Source organism: Lissotriton vulgaris, chromosome 11 (genome assembly GCF_964263255.1).
Source record: "Lissotriton vulgaris chromosome 11, aLisVul1.2, whole genome shotgun sequence".
Lineage (NCBI taxonomy): Eukaryota > Metazoa > Chordata > Amphibia > Caudata > Salamandridae > Lissotriton > Lissotriton vulgaris.
Genome location: NC_141699.1, coordinates 989,368,916 through 989,393,291, shown reverse-complemented (window position 1 = coordinate 989,393,291; position 24,376 = coordinate 989,368,916). Strand labels below are relative to the sequence as shown.

The window sequence follows — 24,376 nt, the reverse complement described above, 5'->3', positions numbered from 1 at the left end:
GCTTGCATGATCTTCACCAACTTATGTGTTACGTGTTGTCTATGTCTACTTGTCCTGACTATATGTTGTGTTAAGAGAAATTTTTTTTTTTCCCCCTCCCTCATGCTCCTCCCTGTGTGGGGATACACCAGGGCGTATTGTAAGCAGGCCCGATCATGAAGCATGTCACATACCTTGGTATGTGAGTGAGGGCAGTTTTTTCAAATAGAGTGATTTGCCCTATTGGGGCCCTCTCTGTTTGTATATTTCATTTATGTTACCTACTCTATACACCCCTCATGTGCGTATATTTGAGGTTCTTGGGGGTCTGGGGTGGTAGAGTATAAACTGATTTGACCCTCGCCCCTCTTTTGTGTTTGAATACCTGCTGCTCAGCCAGCGTGACTGGTGTGTGGAATTTTGCTCTGTGGTGATGCTGTGGAATGTTGGATGAGTGAGAGTCTCAGTTGGAGAATGGGCTGAGCAACAAGAAGGATGCTCCTGGCGGGGCTCTTCATGTCATCTACTTAAATAAACATCTTACATAAGTTACTCTCGAACATTCTTCATAGTACAACATTTTGGCGACAATTTTATAAAGAAGAACCTGCGTGTGGGAACTGGATTAGAGAAGAATTATGGAAACAAGGTCTACAAGAAATTAGAGCCTAAAGGAACTACAAGGTATAACCTTTAATGAAAGTACTAATACCTGGTGTGACTTATCGTCTCGCAGGCCTGAGCCCCACCAGTGACCTCAAGACTGGTCGGCCCCAACCTGGGCGAGCCAGAACTATGTATGTCATCTTTGACTTGAATGGAGTGGACCTACAGTGACTTTAGCTGGATCAGAGGCGCTTGCCACACCGATGACCTATAGATCAATCTGCCTCAACCACGGTGTTGGAGGACCCGGCAGCGAAAAATCTGAGGCAGCTATGAGTGTCCCTGTGTAATTCACTGTGAGGAGATCTGCCGTGTTACTAGAGGTTGAGCTCGTGGAGGAACCTATACAGATCTATCAGCACTTGATATGAGCATCATTGGCAAGCGTTGAATCTATATTGAATTGGCAGCTGTCAGGTGGATTTTGCACGAGAGCGAGGGGCCACCGTATGGGAAAGAGACTCGTTGGACCGTTATTCCTGCGCGTAGTATGAATAAAGCTTACCTAATTCAAAATGCTCTAGAAGTGGCAGAGAGTTACCATGGCGTCGTGACGAGGAAGGCCCTATGAAGCTCCACCGAGTCAACCAGTGACACTATCAGGCTCTGGAAAAGAACACATGCTGTGCGTTATTGTTTGAGGCATGCATGAGCCGTGAACTACAAGGCATGCTATATCATTGTGTGCCGCCATCTTTGATCTTCTATCTCTCATGCTAGTGTGTTCACCGCACCTCCCCTATCATAAAGCTTTTCTTGATTCGGAGTTCACCATGAGTCCTTTACACCGCAGTTTACTGACAGTACATCTACCCAGCAAATCGGAAGACTCGACTCCTCTTTCAACATAGCTTTTGTGTAGCAGCGCGTGTACTGGGGACTATGGGGCATATTACCAAGCAATAGCGATAATTATCGCTATTGCTTGGCTAGAGACAAAAATTTACCGCTGAGCTGCGGCGATTTTTATCGCAGATAAACCTTGGTATTACCAAGGTTTATCGCAAAAATGCGATAAAAATCGTCCGCAATGCATGAATATCGCTGAAAAGTCAGCGATATTCATGCATTACCGAGCTAATGCTCTTAGCCATGTTATCCACCTCCCATTGGATAACATGGCTAAGAACTGCTCAGGGCAGGTGTTAGCTTTTGGAGATATTCGCGCTTAGTGCGAATATCTCCGAAAGTTGGTAATAGGAGATAGCAATGTTAGCGACTGTTTCCAGTCGCTAACATCTTGGCACGCCCACTTTGCATGTCATTAGTGATAAATATCACTGACATGCAAAGTGGGGCCCAAGATGGCCGCTATCTCCTACTAGCTGTCGCTAACTGGTGTTAGCGACAGCTAGGTAATAGGGAGATAATTTTATCTCCGCTTTCTTGGCTTTTAAAGCCAAAAAATGCTGAGATAAACCCCCTTGATAATATGCCCCCAGTCCTATGCATTGCCTCGTTATGTCTGTGAATTATTACTGGTCCATTACATTAACAGTGTGTTGGGTACCACATACTGTATTTCCACCACAGTGTTGTTGCTGGGGTGAGACATGCGTATATTTGGGCAAAAGTGGGAGGGTTCTGATATGAGGGTCCTAATCTGAGACCAGGTTCTGATTCTGAGGTGTGATTGAAGATTTTATTCCACCCATGCTTTGGGGTTAGGGGTGAAGAGCAGTGTTTACGACGTGGTGTTCCACCCTGCCTATGGGGTCCAGAGTGAAGGGCAGTGTTTAAGCCAAATGGCATGTGTTTGAAGTTTTGTTCCATCAGATCATGAGCTGTTTGGTCTCTGTACACAGAAGGTAACAGCAGTGATTTCAGAAGCCTGTGAGTGCACTGGAGTGGGCAATGCGTGGAACAATATCCTAACAACTGCGCGTTTGAACTCGAAAATGCCAAAACGTTGTTGAGTTGAAGGGGGATGTGACCTCACATGCAAGGGTACGACGTGACTTACTTCCTCGCGAATTCGGTATTGCTGGAAGACCTCTAGTATTCATGAAAGAGTTGATTACGTATGACTACACACAGAAGAAACTCTGCCTTTGCAGAGTGTTTAATACTTGCCTTAATCATAGGTGTCGAGGTTATCACTGCCCAGACACCGGTGCTTTGAATCCATTCAACCATGTGACCACCTATCATCCGCATACCAGTACCAGGATGCATCAGAATCATCATTGCGAGGTATGCATTTCTATGTTGTTTAATAGCTTTTAATACTTCAAAATTGTTCAATGCATCCGAACCTTGTGGAGTGGCCACACGCATATTAAAATTATAATACTTTTAGGCAGATCTCAGTTCTTCAGTTATATAATATTAACATCTTTCAAAAGAGAGAAGTCCGTGATTCCCAGGGAGAGGAAACCTCTCCACTCTCCCTTTCTCACCTCCCAAGCTTTCAATGTTCGATAATCCTTTGTTCTGCAGAACAAAGAATTACCGAACACTGAAAGCTACAGAGTGTTTGGGTTGTTCTCTTTTCAGGGCCCTAGTTTGGACACACACTCGACAGTTTTCTTCATAGCTCTGCGCTTCTGGGGTGGAAAGTCATGAAAAGTAACTGACGTCCACGCACTTGCATGGAGCCTACATACGTGACTGTGACGTCACTTCTAGTGCCAACGACGCTGACCATGCCACGTGGAGCCAAACTGAGCCACCCAACAGCATGAAGGGCTACTGCTCAAGCAAAAGTTTCTGGATCTAGTCTGATGCCTGGGAAATTCAAAGGCAAGGCATCTGATGCTAGATATTGTCTGTACCAGAAAATGCGTTACTGAAGGCAAGTAACGTGTTCTTTAAATCAATTAAATCCATCGGGAATAATGATTCGGACCAGATTTTACTGGGTGGGATTCTGCGCTGTTTTCCAGGGGTATTAATGATCTAATTCATAACACACTCTGTGAAGGTGGTAAATGTGAAATGGGAGTCTGGTGCTCGACAGGGATGGGGGGGGTTGGGAGTGCTGGAGAAGGAAGGGGAAAGTGGCCCTGTCAAGTGGAGAGCATCACGTGATCGCCAATGGCCTAGAAAACAATGCCCGAGCAGGGTTGGGGACAGAGGCTGTCGCTCCTGTTTTAGCCAGAACCTCATGCCTCATTGCATACTGGAATTACCAGCTGGTTAAATTGGTCTGGTGTTCCCGCACCCAGGAAAACCGGGTGCAAGAACACTGGGCTAGTTGTCATCAGACAGAGGGGTATCCAACCAGGACATACCACCCTGCCTAAGTTGTAATGAGGGCCTTAGTGCAAGTGGCACACTTATACTCCTTACAGGAAAGCTGGCAGCATGTCCCTTGCATGCCTTAATTATTAATTGCAGTATTTAACATCGCTGTTAATCCCATACCACAAGTCATGATGCACAGCTGCAATACCACCAAAATGGTTTCCTGGCATAGAGGTATTCCCAATGAAGTAGTAATTTATAGCCACTAGTCTTTCTTCCATAGTAATGCCAAAGGGTGTCTTCCACCTCATGAATATTAAGGGGAAGATTTACAAGCCCCTTGCATCACGTTTATGCCGCTGTTGCGCCACTTTTTGTGACAAAGCGGCGGCTTAAAGAATGCACAACATTGCGGCCCATTTACAACGTGACGCATCAAGGGAGATGTGTCACCTTGTAAAGCCCTGTGTCACATTATACTTGCATCAGGTATAATGTATGCAGGGTGGACGTTCCCACACAGGAAAGCCTCGTAGAAACGATGCAGTGAAATCTACAAGATTTCACTGCCCACTTCTAGGACGCCACTACGTCAAAATCCTACGTCTGCATGGACCAGGTGTAATAATAATAATAATCAGTGTAATGGGAACAGACCTCCCCATGCATTGCTGGAGTTGCGTCGTGCTTGCGACACGACTCTTGCAATATGTGAAATTTATGCCAACAGATGCATCAGCTTTTCTGGAGCATCTGTCAATTCTTGCGCCATGGTGCGCCGTATTGTACGTACGGCGCATCCATGGTGGTGCAGGTGTTTCGCATGGTGGTGCAGGTAAACTGACGCATCTCAATAGATGTAAGTCTGCCCCTAAGAGATTAGGTAAGTGGCATCTCTTTGTGTCACATTGAATTGCACTGCTTCCGTACACTCTGTTCAGCCTGACTCTTTATGATTTGTATTGTAGCATGTCAAAAATGTGCCGAAACCTGACGTTTTATGACAGAATGCAGCTTATGAAAACACACCACGAATAGCACAGAACTCAGTGTGTTTTAAATGGCGTTTGTGTCTGCTTTGCGTGGCTGTGTGATAGGCGATGTGCATTAAATGAAGACAAGATTATTCACTCTGCCGCTCACCTGTTGTATCTGGCACCGACCAGGAATGAATGCACCGTTTCTCCTAGGGAGGCAGACAGTTGTTGCAGCCTGGGGAGAGGGAATGAAAGATAAAAGCAGATTTAGAATCTATGCTCAATGACAGCTGCATATTCATCTAAAGAATTTGTGAACAATCAAAAAGTGCTTTTTTTGTGTGAAATAGACCCCTAGGGCCTCCATCAGAAAGCAGGGAAATACACTTAAAACGGGTTTATCTCCTCTTAAAAAGAGGAGCTCTTTTAAAGGCTATCAGCTGAAGCTGTCTTGCTTGGTTTTCGATCGTACAACAAAATAGTTCCATATTGTGTCAAATGAAAAGATAATCTTACAGCTTGAAACACGTTTTCCAATTACAGGATCAATCCCAAATAAAGGACATTCTTAGGCATTGGTGAGAAACGTCACCGCATACAGACTAGCTTTGAAATACATCATGCATTCTTGTAAGATATCGATCAAGAATTGCTTAATTTCTCAAAATACTACAACTCCCTCCCTTGCTAAGGCCAGAAACTTTTAGATCTATTTAGTACTTAATTTGTAAAAAAACAATAATAATAAAAAAAGGAAGGAAGTGCCGGGCCCTTCTCAGGCAGCCACTGCAACGTGCACAATCCATTGTACCTGACGGCGCTGCCAACAGCAGTACCAACGTAACTACTAACCATCGCACTCCTACAAGTGTGACAATTTAGACTGTTCCAAGCCACCCAAAGCTATAAGAATGACATGGAACAATCTGAATTGTCATTTTTAATGTATGATGAATTATTGTTATGCTCATCTCAGAATTAGACGAAAAGCACCACCATGTGGTAGACTGTCACTAGTGTGGGTGTTCAGAATTAAGTGCTGGTCCTGAGCACCGGAAATCACCGGCTCAATTTAAGCACTGGTGTGCATTCACTACATCCTTATTGGAAATTATTACAAGTTGTTGGATTTAGGAGCAGGAATTTTCAATTTCAGCTGGTATTCGATACAGGTTATGGGCCTGTAAATCTTGTGTGACGAGGACGCTTGGGCCAAGGGATGGCTATGGCATGGAATGGGAGCAGAAATGAATATGGGGGAGAAGCACACCTTAAATTTAAAGCATTTTAAATGTTTAGTTTTTTCCACTTATCGAAAATATTCATATGCGTGCAATAGTGGTAGCTCGTTTGTCCTCACGTGCCTGCAACTGAACCTTCCTACCTCGAGTGAAATCACACCCGACCACTGTGCACTGTTGCAAAACTATTTTAGCTTTATTCTTCAATTCTTATTCAACGTTCTGTTTTCAAAATCAATTATAGTTTATACACATTTTTCAACAATTCAATACATTGAAATCATCATTCTAGGTTATTTCAACTGTTTACACATCTGACAGCAGAATTAATGTTGTGAGCAGATTAACTATAAGCAAACATAACAGATTATCCAATACATTTTTCAATTGAATGCCCGATGCATTTCGAGCCGAACATGGCTCTTCTTCTGGGGCCTGAAATCTAAACAAATGAGACATATATTTTAAAAAACAGTCCGGCAGATGGGGGGGCAAAAAGTTTACATTAAATGTGTGTAGGTGCTCAAACTTAAGAGTTGTGCGTTTAGAAATTGTGACAGAACCTCCACCTCTTCCCACGTGGTTAATGTGACAATGGCGCTTACCCTCCTCGTAACGTTGCTCAGAGGTTGTTCTAAAATGCAGGAAAAATTAACATAAAAGACCAACATCACACTGATGCAAAAACGAACCGGAATATACTCAAACTACTGGTGCTTCGAGGAAGCGAAACTCATCCTCGGTGAAAAATGCTGGTCTGGTCGTTAGCCTGACAGCAGCTGTCGACTCTACAAAAAACGTCAAGAACATAAACTGAGTAAACCTATTCCTGCGAAATGCCTGTCTACAAACCGCTGAACTAGACACGTACCTTGAATGCTCCACCAACTCACTTCTCTGCCGTATCAACTCACGATGTAATTACCAAGCGTTTGTGTGCACGAACGTGACTGTCGTCTTTACGTATCGTGAACTCAATCTTTGCCAATCAGAGTCTCGCTTTCCATTCATTTTGGTGGTCAACAACTAGAACGTGTAATGCACATCGAACATGGCTATACTTCCTCACTCCTCCTGGGTCACGTGATCAGATTTAGTGAATTGAGCAAATCAACGACTCGCTATGTTTTGTTTCTTTCCAATGATCAACGGCTAAAACAATGTTAGCTTGACGAACCTAGCCTTACATTCCCAATCACAACTAATCGACGACTGAACGGCGCGTAATAACTCTATAGTAGACGGCGCAAAAGCAAAACGAACGTGATAAAACTTTCGTGCAACATTGTGGTGTGTCACAGTGATGTTAGTAAAAAATTACATTACATTTTTTTTGAGGAAAATACCAGAAGTACATTCATTTTCACATGGTGCACAGGCCAATAAATCTTTCACAAGAAACATGAAAAATCATTTTTTTCATTTAACCCCTTTGGATCCTGTGTTCCTAATCTTTTAATCCAATAGATTTCTCTCTGTAGGAGAGATCTGGTCAAATCAGTACCTTCAAAGTGTTGGACTTGTTCTAAGACTGAAAACTGTAGTTGGGCTATGCTATGCTTGGCCTCCAACCAGTGCACTGCTAGAGGACTCTTGGTGGACTGATTCCTAATGGTGCTTTTATGTTCGGTGATTCTTACTTTTAATTTGCCTTCTGTTTTACCAACATAAAGTTTCCCTCATGGGCACTTGATGTAGTAAACCAGAGTATTAGAATTGCAGTCTGTGTTATGAAACAATGGTATAGTTTTTCCTGTTTGTGGATGTTGTAAGGATGTTCCTACTATGACATTGTTGCAATGTACTCAGTTTCCACATCTTTTCATCCCTTTGTAGGAGGAAGTCTGTTTCTGTTTCAATTTTGTTTTTAATTATTCTTTCAGTTTTTTAGACCTTGTGTAGGCAAAAATTGGCTTTTGGTCATAGATTCCATTGAACTCTCCTTCATTTTGCAAAAGTGCCCAGTGTTTGTTCACTATGTTTTTAATCTTTTGAGAACTTGTGGAAAATTTAGATACAAAAACATGTCTTTGTATACTTTGCTTGGGTCTCTGTTGCAACAGGTTGACTCTATCACATGCTTTTATCCGTTCTCTTGTCTTGACCAAAATTTCTTCCGGATATCCTCTTTCCTCATATTTTCTCTGTTGTATGTCCAAATGTTTTTCAAGGTCTGAGCCTTTTGAACAGATTCTTTTAATTCTCATGAATTGTGAGAGAGGTAAATTGTTTTTCAAGTTTTGGGGGTGGAAACTTTGAAACAGCAATGCATTATTTACATCAGTATCTTTTCGAAAAACTTCTGTGTGTATCTCTGAATTTTCTAGGCAGATTGCCACATCTAGAAATGAAATCCTTTCGTCACTTATGGTGAAAGTAAACTGGATATGTTCATTGTGCTGGTTGAGTAGGGCCAATTTATTTTCCAATAGGCTTCTCTCTGAATTCCAAATTACGAAAATATCATCTATAAATCTGCAGTAAATTACTGCATGATTTATCCAATCTTGATCTGTGTATATGTAATCTGATTCAAATTTAGCCATGAACGTATTGGCGTATGCAGGAACCCCTGCAAATCCCATGGAAGTTCCTTGTTGTAAAAAGAAACGTTCATCCCATTGAAAGTAACTGTGGTACAAACAGTAGTGAAGAATTTCCAAAATAAACACTTTATCAGCTCTGATTGAAGGTTGACTAAGCAAGGCCCATTCAACAGCCTCCAAGCCGCCTTGATGAGGGATGGATGTATACAATGATTTTACAGCTATGGTGCAAAGTAACATCCTGCTGTTTATTGTGATGGCTTGAAGTTTCAATAAAAAATCAGTAGTGTCTTTGACATATGAAGGCCACTGTTGAACGAAAGGTTGTAGAGGTAAATGGTAAATGGTTGGAGGCCAAGCATAGCATAGCCCAACTACAGTTTTCAGTCTTAGAACAAGTCTAACACTTTGAAGGTACTGATTTGACCAGATCTCTCCTACAGGGAGAAATCTATTGGATTAAAAGATTAGGAACACAGGATTCGAAGGGGTTAAATGAAAAAATTGATTTTTCATGTTTCTTTTGAAAGATTTATTGACCTGTGCACCATGTGAAAATGAATGTACTTCTGGTATTTTCCGCAAACATTTTTTAATTTTATTTTTTACTAACATCACTGTGACACACCACAATGTTGAACAAAAGTTTTATCAAGTTCGTTTTGCTTTTCCCCGTCTACTATAGAGTTATTATGCGCCGTTTAGTCCTCGATTAGTTGTGATTGGGAATGTAAGGCTAGGTTCGTCAAGCTAACATCGTTTTAGCCGTTGATCATTGGAAAGAAACATAGCGAGTCGTTGATTTGCTCAATTCACTAAATCTGATCACGTGACCCAGGAGGAGTGAGGAAGTATAGCCATGTTCGATGTGCATTACACGTTCTAGTTGTTGACCACCGAAATGAATGGAAAGCGAGACTCTGATTGGCAAAGATTGAGTTCACGATACGTAAAGACGACAGTCACGTTCGTGCACACAAACGCTTGGTAATTACATTGTGAGTTAATACGGAAGAGAAGTGAGTTGGCGGAGCATTCAAGGTACGTTTCTAGTTCAGCGGTTTGTAGACAGGCATTGCGCAGGAATAGGTTTACTCAGTTTATGTTCTTGACCTTTTTTGTAGAGTCGACAGCTGCTGTCAGGCTAACGACCAAACCAGCATTGTTCACCGAGGGTGAGTTCAGCTTCCTCGAAGCACCAGTAGTTTGAGTATATTCCGGTTTGTTTTTGCATCAGTGTGATGTTGGTCTTTTATGTTCATTTTTCCGACATTTTAGAACAACCTCTGAGCAACGTTACGTGGAGGGTAAGCGCCATTGTCACATTAACCACGTGGGAAGAGGTGGAGGTTCTGTCACCATTTCTAAACGCACAACTCTTAAGTTTGAGCACCTACACACATTTAATGTAAACTTTTTAGCCCTCCATCTGCCGGACTGTTTTTTAAAATATATGTCTCATTTGTTTAGATTTCAGGCCCTGGAAGAAGAGCCATGTTCGGCTCGAAATGCATCGGGCATTCAATTGAAAAATGTATTGGATAATCTGTTATGTTTGCTTATAGTTAATCTGCTCACAACATTAATTCTGCTGTCAGATGTGTAAACAGTTGAAATAACCTAGAATGATGATTTCAATGTATTGAATTGTTGAAAAAGGTGTATAAACTATAATTGATTTTGAAAACAGAAAGTTGAATAAGAATTGAAGAATAAAACTAAAATAGTTTTGCAACAGTGCACAGTGGTCGGGTGTGATTTCACTCGAGGTAGGAAGATGAAATGGGAGCAGCCCATGCTCCCTCTGTGAAATCACAGGCATTGCTTGGGGGCTGTGGGGCACATTCCCACAGCCTCCGACTGTGGTGCAGAGCCGGACTGGTGAATGCGGACCTGCTGTTCCCTCACCTGGGATTACCTGGTGCTGGAAAATGTATCCCAATCAAAGTTCAAGTAGTGGTGTCACACAACTAGGTTTCCCAAGATTACAGTGTGTCTAAATAGAAGGTAACACACAAAGTGACACAGTGGGAAAGATTTATAATTTTTGTGTGCAATGCAGTGCAGTTCTGCTTTGAGCTAAGAGGACAGAGCATCACACAACATAGTTATACTAAGATATGTTGCTGCTGTTCTCTTCCCCAATGCTTGTGTACAAACAGGCTGCCTAGCATCACACATACAACTTTGGACAACAGTGCGAAGGTGTGTGTGTGCTGTCTAGCATAGGCTTTGTACTGAAAGTCCGACCTTGCAGTACAAAATACTATGCTTAGACTAATTTTAAAATGTTTCACACAACAAGTTAGTGCTTACAGTGCAGCCCAAGGCAATGTTCAATGTTTGAAGAGCTGGGAGAAATTAAAACATTTCTCACTGTTGATGCCTGTTTGAAGGAGACATCATTTTCTCACACAAAGCGATGTCTATCACTTTTAGTACACTGCGATTTGCATCAAAATACATGGGTGGTAGCATATGAACGCCCAGGTGCCTCCCATGGGATGCCCCCTTAATGCAAAGTAGTCCAAGGCAATGCAAAGCACAATGAGCATTTTGGGTAGGATAACTTTCCAGAACAAAAGTCATTTTGCCCTGGAAAGAAAATACTTTCACAGGACTTTGCACTGGTTTGCATCACTTTGTGTGACTCTGCATGGGCTCAAAGGTATCATACATTTGCCCCATTATCTTTTGGCCGCAGAGTGCAAAAATAAAAGTGTTGTATTGCACAACATATCTTCCCTTGTTTTAGAGGGCCATTGACTATTAGAAAAAAAATGGGCAAAGGGACCCAATTTGCGCTAGTTGCATCCTCACAAAGAAAATACAATTTTTGGCGATACAAAACTTGTATCATACAGAGTATGGTTTGTGTTGCACTGTACAAACAACAGCACATGCCCTTGTTTTAGAGAGCAGAGGCTCAGAAGAGAGGGCTTTACTGTTCCTAACGTAGCCTTTTTGGGGGGGAGCACTAAGTATAAAACCAGCACCACGGTCACCCATAGTCCATATTGAAGATACAAAGACCACTCCCAAAAGCACCCACTTTTAAAGATAATGCCAAGATTGTCTTAAAGGACCTTGGGTACATCGTCTTTCAAACTTATAGAGAAACTCCTTGATACTCCCAAAAGCACCCACTTTTAAAGATAATGCCAAGATTGTCTTAAAAGACCTTGGGTACATCATCTTTCAAACTTATAGAGAAACTCCTTGATACTCCCAAAAGCACCCACTTTTAAAGATAATGCCAAGATTGTCTTAAAAGACCTTGGGTACATCATCTTTCAAACTTATAGAGAAACTCCTTGATACTCCCAAAAGCACCCACTTTTAAAGATAATGCCAAGATTGTCTTAAAAGACCTTGGGTACATCATCTTTCAAACTTATAGAGAAACTCCTTAATTCTGTCTCTATAATTCCATGAATATAATAGTAAGTTTTGCTTTTTGTTGCTGGCTGGTTCCTTCATGGGAACTAAAGATGATTTTAGTTCATAGTAGTCATACTGAGTTCAAAGCTGCTGATGGTTGTCTACAATTTTAAGGAATAACTTAAAGTCCACATTGTCAAGTAACACCAATCAGTGGCATAACAGAAAATGATGCCCTTCCCACTGCAAAATGCGGTGGGGCCTCAGAGTTCGCAAAGAAACTCATTGGACCGATCTAATAGAGGGACCCTCGAAGGGTGGGAATAGTTCTTCCTTCTAGATATGTGTCTGAAGATGTTGGTATTTTGAATGCGTGCACAACTTTTCTTTCAGTGTATTAAGGAAAACCTTATTTATAGAATAATTAATTCCTCATGCCCATAAATAGTTCTCAGCATAAATCACTTCCTCCACAAATGAGAGTTCTATTACGATAGCGCCAGACACCCTCTGGGTATTTGCGCGCTCTAAAAATCGCACAAAATAAATAAATAAATAATCAGTGACCTCTTGGAAGGATTACCTTTTAAAACAATACGGTATTCCATGTAATCCCATTCCATCACTGACCTCTTTGCTATAATCATGTGTACGTATTTGTCATTCTAATTCTGTGCTTTCATCTCTTTAAAATAAACATAGAGACCCTTAGTTAGATGTGCGAGATGGTGCCATCTACATCAAACATGGTCTATCCTATCTAGCACTTTGTTACCAAATTCATTGGTTAATTGAAGCAGATGCATAGTAGAACTCCTGCAATACACTGACTTGTTAAATAAAAGCACAGGGCCAAAACTGGAATCAAGCTAGTACAAACATTTACTTGTATTTGAATTCATGATTTTTAGAAACTAAACATACCTTGACATTTCAGAAGATAAAAACTAAAGAATACATTACACATACCAATTTGAATTTATTTACTGTGCTAAACATATATTTGGTGCTTATGATATCCTATTTTAGTATTCCTGCTTTCATAAAAATTAAACGATTTTATCCTTTGGCAACTATAATGACAACCCTTCACAAGGTATTTTTATTATTTATAGTGCCTAATTTGAGCCTGTGGTTTCTGGTGCTTGGCACTGGCATTTAATTGTCAATACAAGCGCTTGTGTCAGTCTGCCACAAGGTAGGGTGGTCTGGCTAATTTAGAGATGGCCACATCAAAGGTTAATTGTAAATTCAATATACATAAAACATTACTATTACCTGCTGCCTAAGCCATTCTTATAGCTTTGGGGTCTGGAATAGCTGAATTGTCACAATTGTAGGAATGTGATGGCAAGTAGTTGTGTTGTTACAATCATTGACAGCATAGCAGGGGCAACATGCGGGGCCAGCTGCAGTGGCCTCCTGACAAGAGCCCTGGCACTTATTGTTTTACAAATTAAGCACTAAGGTAGTGTGATTTTTCTTGACAGCAATTGCTTCCATGCAGTGCAAATCAAAGAAGAGTGTAACACACTGAGATCTGCTTAAAAAATGAGGATACTAAAATGAGCCAGACACAGATGATAGAGCTATTAATACAATGGTCATGGTCAAAACACTGTCTCTGCAAACAGCTCTTTTTTCTACCAGCAACAGTAGGTTAATAATAAAAAAAAGTGAAACAAAATGAAAAAATGAGAAGAGCAAACTCATTCCTGAATTTTGAAGCTTGCACAGCTCTCTGATTTTGCCTCTCGCAGAGCAGCACTGCCAGCGGCGGCAGATACTTTAGAGCGGAGGAACGCCATTCCCCACCACCACCAGCAAATAAAACAGGTTTTAAAACAGGTTTATTGTTGTTTTATTTCAATCCCCTGGACCTGCTCCAGGACTCTGACGAGTCTTGGGGGCAGGCCCAGAGGATGACACTGCTGGTGGGGGAGTTGTGGGCACTCCCTTCACTGAGCATGAGGGTTTGGCTGGCTGTCTCTGGCCGGCCAGACACCTCATGCCCAACTGCCGGCCAAACACCTCATGCCCAACTTGCCTGGGAGCGCAAGTTACCAGTGCTCGGGCCAATCCCTTCTATGCTTTCATGCAGCATCATGATTGGTCACAGTGCAGTCTGGGAGCCTGTGCCCAGAAGATGAAGCCTGAAGGAGCGCGATGCGGCGGGCGGTGTTCAGGTAAACTTTTATTTATTTATTTTTTAATGGTAGAAATTCGAATTAAGTATGCCTGAACTCAGAATAATAAAGTACATCTTTTAGTAAAGTTTATTTTAATATTCTGTGTTTGCAAATACCACTTTTAGAAAGCTGGTATTTGCTTGCCTAACCATTTGAGCCTGCCTCTGCTGGGTGGGTTGTGTCTTCCTTGTCTGGGTTTGTGTGTGACAGGGCTGGGGAATTCCAGGAGACAAGTGGGGCAGCCCAGTTGTGAATAGAGAGATCTGCATCTAGATTCGAGGGAGGGGTTACACCTGGGACCTGAATAGGGCTGGGCCTTCCCTCTACAATGCTGGCTCCACCCCCTGTGGATTGTCTGAGGTCTCTGGACTGTACTGTGAAAGGAGAGGTGGAATCATGTCAACATTGTGCTCCTGAGCTGTATCTTCCCTCCCCTGTGCTGGCTCCTCCTCCTGTGGGGCGGCTGATGTCTCTGCCCTGCACAGTGAAAGGAAGAATAGAGTCATGTAAACAAAGTGCTCAGGAACTGGTTTTGAACTAGGCAGAGGCCTCTCTGCCTTCAGAGAACAAAGGATTTGGGGGTATTTATTTATTTATTTATTTATAAACAGTTTTCTAGAGCGCTTAACAACATATGGTATAAATAAGAACAACAATGATAATAACAATAATAACCCTGATCCCAAGAAATTAGATCACTTTTGGAACAAGAAACCTTTCTGCCAAGGAGAACCAAGGAAGCTGCAGGAGTTGTACTGCCCCTCTGCCAGTGTGCTGTTTGCTGGGTTGGCCTGCAGTGGTTGCTTCATTGCCAAGGGAAAGGAGAAGGAACTTTGTAAGGACTTTCATCTACAGAATATTCTCCAAGGGCTTGAACTGTGCTTGCCTCCTGCTGAAGTCTTAGGGACAAAAGACTTCACCTCCATCTCCCTCCTGAATTTCCTTGCTGGGAATTCTGACTCCAGTCACTTGCATGCCGCTCGGAGCTGGAAGCGCGACGCATCGAGAAGAAGCGTGTTGCCGTCACAGCTGAAATCGTCGCAACGCCGGAGAAGCGAGCCTTCGCCACATCTCCCTGGAAAGGTGTGTTAATCGAAGCTGCCTGCTGTCGCATCACCGGAGATGCGTGACGTCATCGAGAGAGTCGCCATCGCATCACCAGAGAAGCGAGTCACAGGGTAGTTGCAAGCCTGCCAGGGTGTCATCGCATCGTCATCGCATCTCCGCATCAAGGGCGCCATCTTCTCGCATCGCACCCAAATCATTGCATCGCATTAAGGCACCATCTTGCGCACAGCAACGGGCCCGCAGACCGAGAATCTACGCATCACCTCCGCACCTGTAAGGCTCATAACGAGTCCCCTGCTCCGCGCAAGCATTGAGGAAGGACGCAACAGTTCCCCTGGGTCACAGAACCGACGCATCTCCCCTTTTGCGAGCCTTTTGTTCACTTTGCGTCATGCATCCAGGTACTTTGTTGAGAACTTTGTCGCATTTACCAACAACTTGATCTAAGAGACTTTTTTATCTTTTAAGTAACCTTAAGTGTAGTATTGTGGATTTTTGTCACCCAAAGCACTATCAACTTCTAAAATGTATAAAATTAGAAAAACATTTTGCTTATGGAATGTGATGTGATCTGTTCTCTTTTGAGATGAAAGTACATCCCTCCTGCTTCTTCTCAGGCCAAAAACACATCATTCCTTTTATGTTCCAATAAGAAATACAGCTTTAGCGCTGTCTAAGGTGGTACAATATGGTACAACTATTTAAATCACCGGTTAGCCCAAACTGTGGTAGAAACCTATCTTAAGGTTGCACTTTTGGGGCCAGATTTAAAAAAAATACACGCCACACAACGCAGCACCCAAAGAGGCTGCGCTGCGTTGCGTGACAGGGAGAGAGGAGGAGAGCGCCATATCTACTGAGATATGATGCTCTCCTTCCCTCTCCTTAGCGCTGCTGCCAGCTGCCGAGTGCCACGCACACACCTTAGCGCCATAGCACTAGGGTGTATGCGTGAGTCTAGCATTGGTTTTGTACAGGAAGGACACTTGTATAAAATATCACGCCTAGACAAGTTTAACCCCTTCGCTGCGGGGGTAATTCCCCCGCTGTGCTGGGGGGGAAGGGGGGCGCGCACAGCGCTCCCATGCTCATGACGAGCTGAGCTTGTCATGAGCTACAGTGTTCCTCTGCTCATGACGAGCTCAGCTCGTCACAGGTGCATTGGCTCCCGTGGAACGCTCAGCACAGCAGGGGAATTCTCCCCGCACCTGAGCGTTCCACGGCCCATGACGAGCTGAGCTCGTCATGAGCACCGGAGCACCGCGCCTCATGATGAGCTCAGCTCGTCATGAGCATGGAAAAGGTTAAAAGCTTTTCCCACTTTGTATGTGTGCTGCACAGTGCACCATGCAGGCAAAGTCGGGAAAAAAGGGAGAAATAAAAACATTTCTCCTGTAAACGCCTTCTTTGAAGTGTCATTAACTTTTGGCACTAAACCCTGAGAACAATTCTTTGTGGATAGGGTTTTGCATCAAAAGGCATGGGTGGCTGCATGGGAACGCCCATGGACCCCCCTGTAACACCTCCTTGGCGCTAAGCTAGGCTTTAAGTTGGCCGGGTCCCGCCGGTGCTGAGTACTGGCAGTTGTAAAAAGCAGCGGCCGAGACAAGTCCCTATCGGGGCCTCCCTTTTTGCCCCAACTGCAAGGTGAAAAAATATCTTAACTGCAGCAGTACCACCCTTCGCTGCCTTTGGGGTAACTTCGAAGAGACTCGTTAAAGTTCTTGCACAGTCTCATCATTTCAGAACTGAAGGATTTTCATATTATATTCAACTAAGTCATAGTTGTTGCTTACGCAACTAACAACCATTGACAAAGCCAATAATCTGGGCTTGTTGTAGGCGTAATGTTACTTGTTGTATTATATATCTGAATGCAATGACAGAAGCAGCAAAATACCAGCTGGTCGACACACTATGCTGAGCACAGATTTTACGCTCACGTGTTTTAAGCCACGCCCTTAATTACATCGGCCACACTCCTTTTAAGAGACCCCCAGTTTTTTTCATCCCACTTATAGCCCTGGCACTAAGTAACACAACGCAGCGCTTTACGCTACTTTTAGGGTACTCTCCAGGGCAAAACTTCGCTGGAAAGTAATTTCCCCCCAAAACCTTTTGTTCCTGTTAGCTTCACTTCGAAAATCTACCCCTTAATGTTCCAACATCGCTCATCACTCAAATCACGGGGACCCAAACTGTGATCGAACTTGCTGACAGAGAAAATTCCTTGGCATCCCCACTGGGTCTCAGGGACGTCCATCGCTGATTACCAGCAACAGACAAAGGTCAAGAAATGAACTGTCTAACAGCAGAAGTATCACAAAGCGCCTTTTCCAATCAAGAGTTTCCTCGGCACGCACACCCTGCACCAGTGAAAGTGCAACCACCACCAGCCGCCCTAAACGTGCACAACCTTCAGCGGCCCATGTGCCAAGGAAACGCCACCATCACTGGGTTTCCTCTCATTAAAACTTAATTCGCTGGACATAAGCTTCCTGCTCGGCAAGGCAAGGGATACTTAGCGGTCATTAGCAGAGGAGCACATCACACAAATAGCTCAGAAACACAAAAAAACAACATACTCTTCGCTCTGCTCGCAGGATCTCCTCGCAGACGGTTCCGCAGGCCCTGCAACGAAACACAAATGAAATGCATTAGTCGTTTTTCGCATCTTCGCCTCCACAACACCATGATTAATTAATGGCTCCAGAGTTGTTTTTTTTGAACGGTGTCACATTTGAATCGGTTCTGTATTTATTATTCTCTAACACGTAATGGGGCTCGGAGTTTTTTTGTTGTTTTTGCATTATGTATTCGAATGATCTGATTTAATCTAGGTAAGTGGTCTTACTGCATGTTTGATTGAGCCCTGGGGGCACAGCTGTTAAATAATTTGCATTCCATTCCGAGCTTTTGTCAGAGCGTTTGCTCGACTTGCAGTTCACACGTTAGTGGTCTGGTTTCTAATGAGAATATAGGGCATATTTACATGTTCTGACGCATCTCTGCAAATCAGCAGGGATGCGCCAGAACATATGCGTCATGCAATCCTCTCCTTCCGCCATCACAGATGCGCCGCATTTACAATGCGGCGCACCATGGTGCAAGGAAGGGACGATGCGTGACGGATCTTGTGGCGTATGGGTGGCGCATTGCTGGTGTTGCGTCGCAAGCGCGACGCAACTCCTGCAATGCACAGGGGCCACCCATACTCAACGTGGTGCGTCACTCCTTACGCCTGCTTCAGGTAGGCGAAAGGGTTTGACGCAGCAGCGTCGTAAAACTGCCTCAGCGAAATCTTGTAGATTTTACTGAGTCAGTTTTACGGGGCTTTCCTGCGAGGGAACGCCCACCCTGCGACAGAACGCCCACATGAAACCTGACGCAGGTTTCATGTGGCGCAGGGCTTTATAACGTGACGCATCTACCTAGATGTGTCACATTGTAAATAAGGTGCATTGTTTACGCCGCCGCTGCATCACAAAAGTGACGCAACGGTGGCGTAAAAGTGTCGCAAGGGGCTTGTAAATCTGCCCCTTTGTTCTTTATTTGCGCTTTCCAGTGCTGTGTAATACACAGGCAGGATGTTAACTTACGCATAAGATGATAGGTCCAGATCAAAGAAGCTGCATCGAAGATGTAGACCATCCTCCCAGGCAGATTACAATTACCTTTGCCCATCAGGTCGCAGCCAAATCCGAAAGGCACCAACAAGCAACCCAGGCACTAACCAATAAGAGCTTAGAATGAACCAACGGTGGACGTACTATAGGAAAAGAGCAGGGCTGCAAGATCTGTTCGTGGAACGTTAACGGACTAAACACAAAACTGGAGGAAGATGACTTCATTGAATTCATCACCCAGTATCAATTACTCTTGTTTCAGGAAACATGGCTGACAAAAAACACTCCGATGGTGGGATATAAAGAATTCTTCACACCAGCACTTAAGGAGGCACGTCCTGGCAGGGCCAAGGGCGGCCTATCTATTTTCATATCCACTGACTTCCTTTGGCCATCCAGCTGCATCGAACTACATTCCACATGGATGCAATGTATCAAAATTGACATCTTGCCCACCACGGGCTTACTGATCATAAATTTATACATGCACCCTGGTGGAAAACACAAAGGGAAAAGGATAAAACAACTAATTACAGCAATTAAGTCATTAAAATCCACCTACCCGAGCGACAACATCCTAATTACAGGAGATTTCAACATGAATCTAATGCAGGACAATGAGGGAATCCTCCCTACCCACATCGATCCGCAACAGGGCAACCAAAGCAGGAAAAGCACAATGGGGAGGAAATGCGCAATAGAACTGGAATCCCTTCACTTGTACACCCTAAACGGAAGGGGCCTCTTGGACAAACCGGCGGCCCTAACGAGGGTCAGCAAGACTTCAGGCTCAACAATAGACTACACTCTGGCTGACCCCGACCTATTCACCTACATCAAAGATTTTAATATTCAGGCACGGGGAGAAAGTGATCACTACCCACAGACCTTCGTACTAACTACTTTGCCAGCTAAGTCCGAGCAAACGCAGCCTTTATCTTTCAACTCTCAACTTTTCAATCTGCAAAGGCTAAATTGGAACGAAGAGAACATTTCGAACTTAATGGAGACTTGCCACTCACTGTTGTCACCCCCAGCCACGTCAAAAGACATAGTTAGGACATGGGAATCCTTCGTGGTGGATATAAATAAGATTTACCAAAGCAAACGCAGAGGACAAAAAACAATAAGAAACAGAGGAGGGAAATGGTACACTCCAAAACTACGCTTATTAAAAAGACAAATGAACACTTATCTCAGGGCTCAACGTAAAAAGGATTCTCAACTACCAGAAGAAACCTTGAAAAAAATCCAATCCTTAAAAAAAGAGCTAAAACGAGAGACCAAAATGGCCAAACGAATGCACATGGAAAAACTAGAGTGCACTATACTCCATGCAAGCAAACAGCGGAACTGCAAAGATTTTTGGGCAAAAATAAATTTCATGCTAAACGGCAAACATCGGCAGTTTAATTCAGATATGACCGACCAACTCTGGTGCAGCCACATTGACTCACTATACAACCTCACCCACGATACATCCACTGATAACACACTGGCACCACCATCTGAGACTACTACAACTCAAAGCCTGAGTACAATGGCAGAATCAAAGTTCCCCGACCTTAAAGTCACCTGCAAACCACTGACAGTGGAGCATACAGGAGAATCCGATCAAATCACGACGACGCAGGTACTGATCATCATAAAAAACTTGAGAGCAGATGGAGCCCCTGGTCCAAACGGCCTCCCCAACGCCTTATTCAGGCAAGATCCAAAGTTCTGGGCCAGCCAACTATCCCCTTTGTTTTGCCACAGCTTAAGCACCGGGAGTATTCCGGATTCTTGGAGGGGTAGTATTTTACATCCGATACATAAATCAGGAGCCCGCTCAGACCCAAATAACTATAGGCTAATAGCCTTAATAGACGTAGAGGCCAAGATCTACGCATCCAATCTTTTGGTAGACCTGGAACTCTGGGTCAACGGAAAAGGGCTAATCCCACCGACACAAACAGGCTTTAGGGCAGGAATGGGCACTCTCACTAACTTATCCGCGCTAACCTTACTGGCTAAAAAGGCAATCGATAGCTCTTCCACACTTTACACCTGCTTTTTAGACTTGACTGCGGCTTTCGATAAAGTCCCCAGATCTAAACTTTGGGCCAAAATGAAAGCCTGGGGCGCGCCGTCAAAGCTATTGGGAGCAATAATAGAGTTATACTCGCATACCTGGGTTCAAATAAAAAAAGGAGATGGCCGAAGTTTAACAAAGAAATTCACAACCTTGAATGGCCTAAAACAAGGCTGCGTGTTGGCCCCCAGCCTTTTTAACATCTACACCGCAGACCTAGAAAGTGATCTACGTACAATCCAGGGAGATCCACCAAAACTGGGACAAACATCCATTGTTAGTCTACAATATGCAGACGACATTGTGCTTCTCTCTAAAACCCCGATCGGCCTACAACGTTTGATTTCCCAACTCGCGTCATATATCACCAAAGCACAATTAACCATAAACCTCAAAAAATCAAATATCTTATGCTTCCCCAGCCTCAGAAATAAAAAAACAAAATTCGTATGGAGGATAAATTCGTCCAAATTGACACAGGTGGATAAATATAAATATTTGGGCATTTTACTTGACCATCAATTAAAGTACAATCACCACTTAGAACTGGGGAAATCAAAAGCCAAACAGCTTCAATTCGCCTTTAAAACTATACAAACACACCTAAGTGGCAGTTCTACCGGCCATTTGCTAAAGATCGTAGCTGCCAAATTCCTGCCATCGCTTACATATGGCTCGGAAATGATGGCAACCAGGGACTCCACAGTGCTAAATCTAGCCCAATCCAGACTGTTTAAAAACCTCTTCTCAATTCCAAGACACATCTCACAAGCCCAAATACGCTTAGAATATGGACTAACTAATCAGACTCCGGCAAGACAAGGTGCTCTGGCCAAATACTACTGGCGCATGAGGGATGCTGAAGATGATACCCTAGCACATCTCTGCTGGCTAGAGGTAGAAAAACAGGCCGGATCTACAAATTCAATATACAAATCTCTCAGGCAAGCGCTGGTTTCGTTAAAGCTGGAAGAAACCTGGCTTTCACCCATATCATACAACGCCTTTAAACAATTCACCAACAAAGCCATCAAACAAGCATCACTGCTAATGGACAAAGCCGCAGTGGCCGGAAAAAGCCATGCCTGGATCGTGTTGTCAACTTACAAACATCTGAAACCTCAGCCATATTTGCAAGACTGCTTTAGGGACTACTATAAGAGGAAATTAAGCCTTCTGAGGCTGGGATGCTTCTTGAGTAAAGACCTCACCCCCAATTGGCAACGGTCCTGGTCAACTTCTGCCTGTCGTCTCTGTGGCAACCCCACGGAGTCTTTATTGCATCTAATATGCATATGCCCTGCATTGCAGAAAACAAGGAAGACGCTTTTGCTACCACTTTTAAGAGAAGCCCAGGTGAGAACTTGTAGGGCGGCTGTGATAGAATGCCTCAGCGGGTCCCGGATACAATTAGCCTGCAAAACCATAAAATTCCTGGCTCATGCTGCAAAAGAGCTAGAAAACAAGGAAATAATTAACGATGACTTCGGCCAACCGGCCTCATCACGGCTGCCCCAGGTCTCCCACTCCCCCTCCTAATGGTTACTCCCTCGCTTTCACCTCTCTAGGTTGTGTTCTCCTTTCTAAGTTAAAATGTGCATTTTTCACCAAACTCATTCGCTCCCCTAAGTTCTCGCTTTTTTCCTAGACCAATTATTAGTTGTTTAGCAGCTCCAACGAGACAGCCTTGTCTTCCCTCAGCCACATTTTTATAATAGTATACTGTGATTGTGTATTTGTCTAAACCTGTCAAGATTAGGTTTTAACTTTATGATTTTTTTTTGGTGATTTTAATTTTGTTTTCATGCTGAGCTTTTGACGTATATGCTGTTTGTATGGTGGTAAGACCCACCCTTTTATGATTTTTATAAATCAAATAAAAGTATTTTTGACGCATAAGATGATAAGAGAATATTGGGGTATTCCAACTTGCTCAATGAGGGCTCCCGAGGAAAGGGGTGGTACTGCAGGAATGCCCTATTACTTACCATTAATCTGCATTACTCCCGTTCAGGCGCGCAACCCCCCTATCGCCACTGATCAAAACTCAAACTTGGGCACTTTTAGGGGAAATGGAGGCCCCCATGCTGTTCTTGGGTGCCCCAGAAACATACTTATACAAAAAGCTTAGCGTGCACCCCACCACAGAATGATTAGGCTAATCTTCAGAAACCTTTGGCCTTATGGGGTGATGCTTCCCATACTGCCTGCTGCAGGCTCTCTGATGCAGCCACTACAGGAGATACTTTAGTTGTGTCTTTTTATCAGGCCCTCCTGCCCGCTCCCACTGTCTTAGATTGTGGGTTGCACAGGAGCCAAGCTTTGAGTCCAGACTTGCCAGATCTGCTCGCTTGACACTCTGCCTGGCACCAGTGAGGGAGCCAGCTGCTTTCCCAACTCCTCCCTCCCAGGCAAGAGAAAAAAACTGTTGTGGCTGTTCCACTCATGGGCAGGAAAGTGGCAGGTATCTCCCAAAGAAACCCTCTGCCTCCTGACTGCCTCTCCTCTGCCCGTGGTTCTGCAATCCAAAGCAAAAATACTCCAGAGGTTGTGGTCCACCCCAGGATCATCTATAATTATTGTCTCGGTGGTCTTTGGTAGCCCCGGGGCTCTGGCCTTCCCAAAGGATGATCATTGGATGGGGAGGGGAGTGCTAGATTCACTTCATCAATTCCCATGGTGTAGACCCCTTTTGCAAAGCAGGGAGTGGGTGTCAGGAACTCTTCTGATCGTCATGTTGATATTCCAGGATGCTAATCATCCTTGGCGACTATTTAAAAACCACAATGCACAGTATCGAGCTCTGAGTAGAAGCAAGAAATGCTGCTTTCCTCAGCCCACTGGTATGAATTCCATGGGGTTTCCAGCATTGCTGTTGTTGTTGGCTCTAGCCATTTTGGAATCCTGTCCTCTAAAATGTCCAAGAGCAATTGGTGGGCAAGGGAGTACTACCTCCTGTTTTGCTATATAGCCTCAACGGGCCACTCTCCCCTGGCATGGAAGAGGTCACTAGTGTGAAAAGTATGACCCTTGTGAAAAAGGATGAGACCGACATTCATATGAACAAAGAAGAAAACCATTAATAAGCCTTAACCCACATGAAAACTGTAAATAAAAAAAACTAGCATACACAAAAGCATCTCACACCCAAAGGATAATGTGTGTGGTGTGGTTTGTTGAAGAATGAAACGAGAAGAGCAGAAGACCTTCAGAAGTAAATCAGAGATGAAAGTAATATCCCGTAATTAAAACGACCCATAAAGTTGTTAAACCCTGATTTCAAGAAATTAAAAGGAGCATCTAAAAATGAATGACAGCAGTCACAATTTCCCAATATTTTAAAAAACATCCCTAACAAAAGGTTTATTACTTGCAATGTCTCACTTCAAAGCTAACATATCAATAAAAATTAAGTGTTTGGGGCATTGGTAAAGTGGGCAGAG

The 24,376-nt window shown here is 43.6% G+C and overlaps 1 protein-coding gene across 1 annotated transcript in view; it reads right to left on the bottom strand.

The window, feature by feature from the left end:
• LOC147683825 (uncharacterized) overlaps window positions 1–24,376 on the bottom strand; it is a 1,174,400-nt gene that overhangs the window by 197,731 nt on the left and 952,293 nt on the right. The window contains exons 6-7 of the mRNA XM_086944225.1: window positions 17,819–17,864; window positions 4,975–5,043 (exon numbers count right to left, since the gene is read on the bottom strand). Coding sequence (XP_086800351.1) covers window positions 4,975–5,043; window positions 17,819–17,864 — 115 coding nt within the window. The remainder of the gene's footprint in view (window positions 1–4,974; window positions 5,044–17,818; window positions 17,865–24,376) is intronic.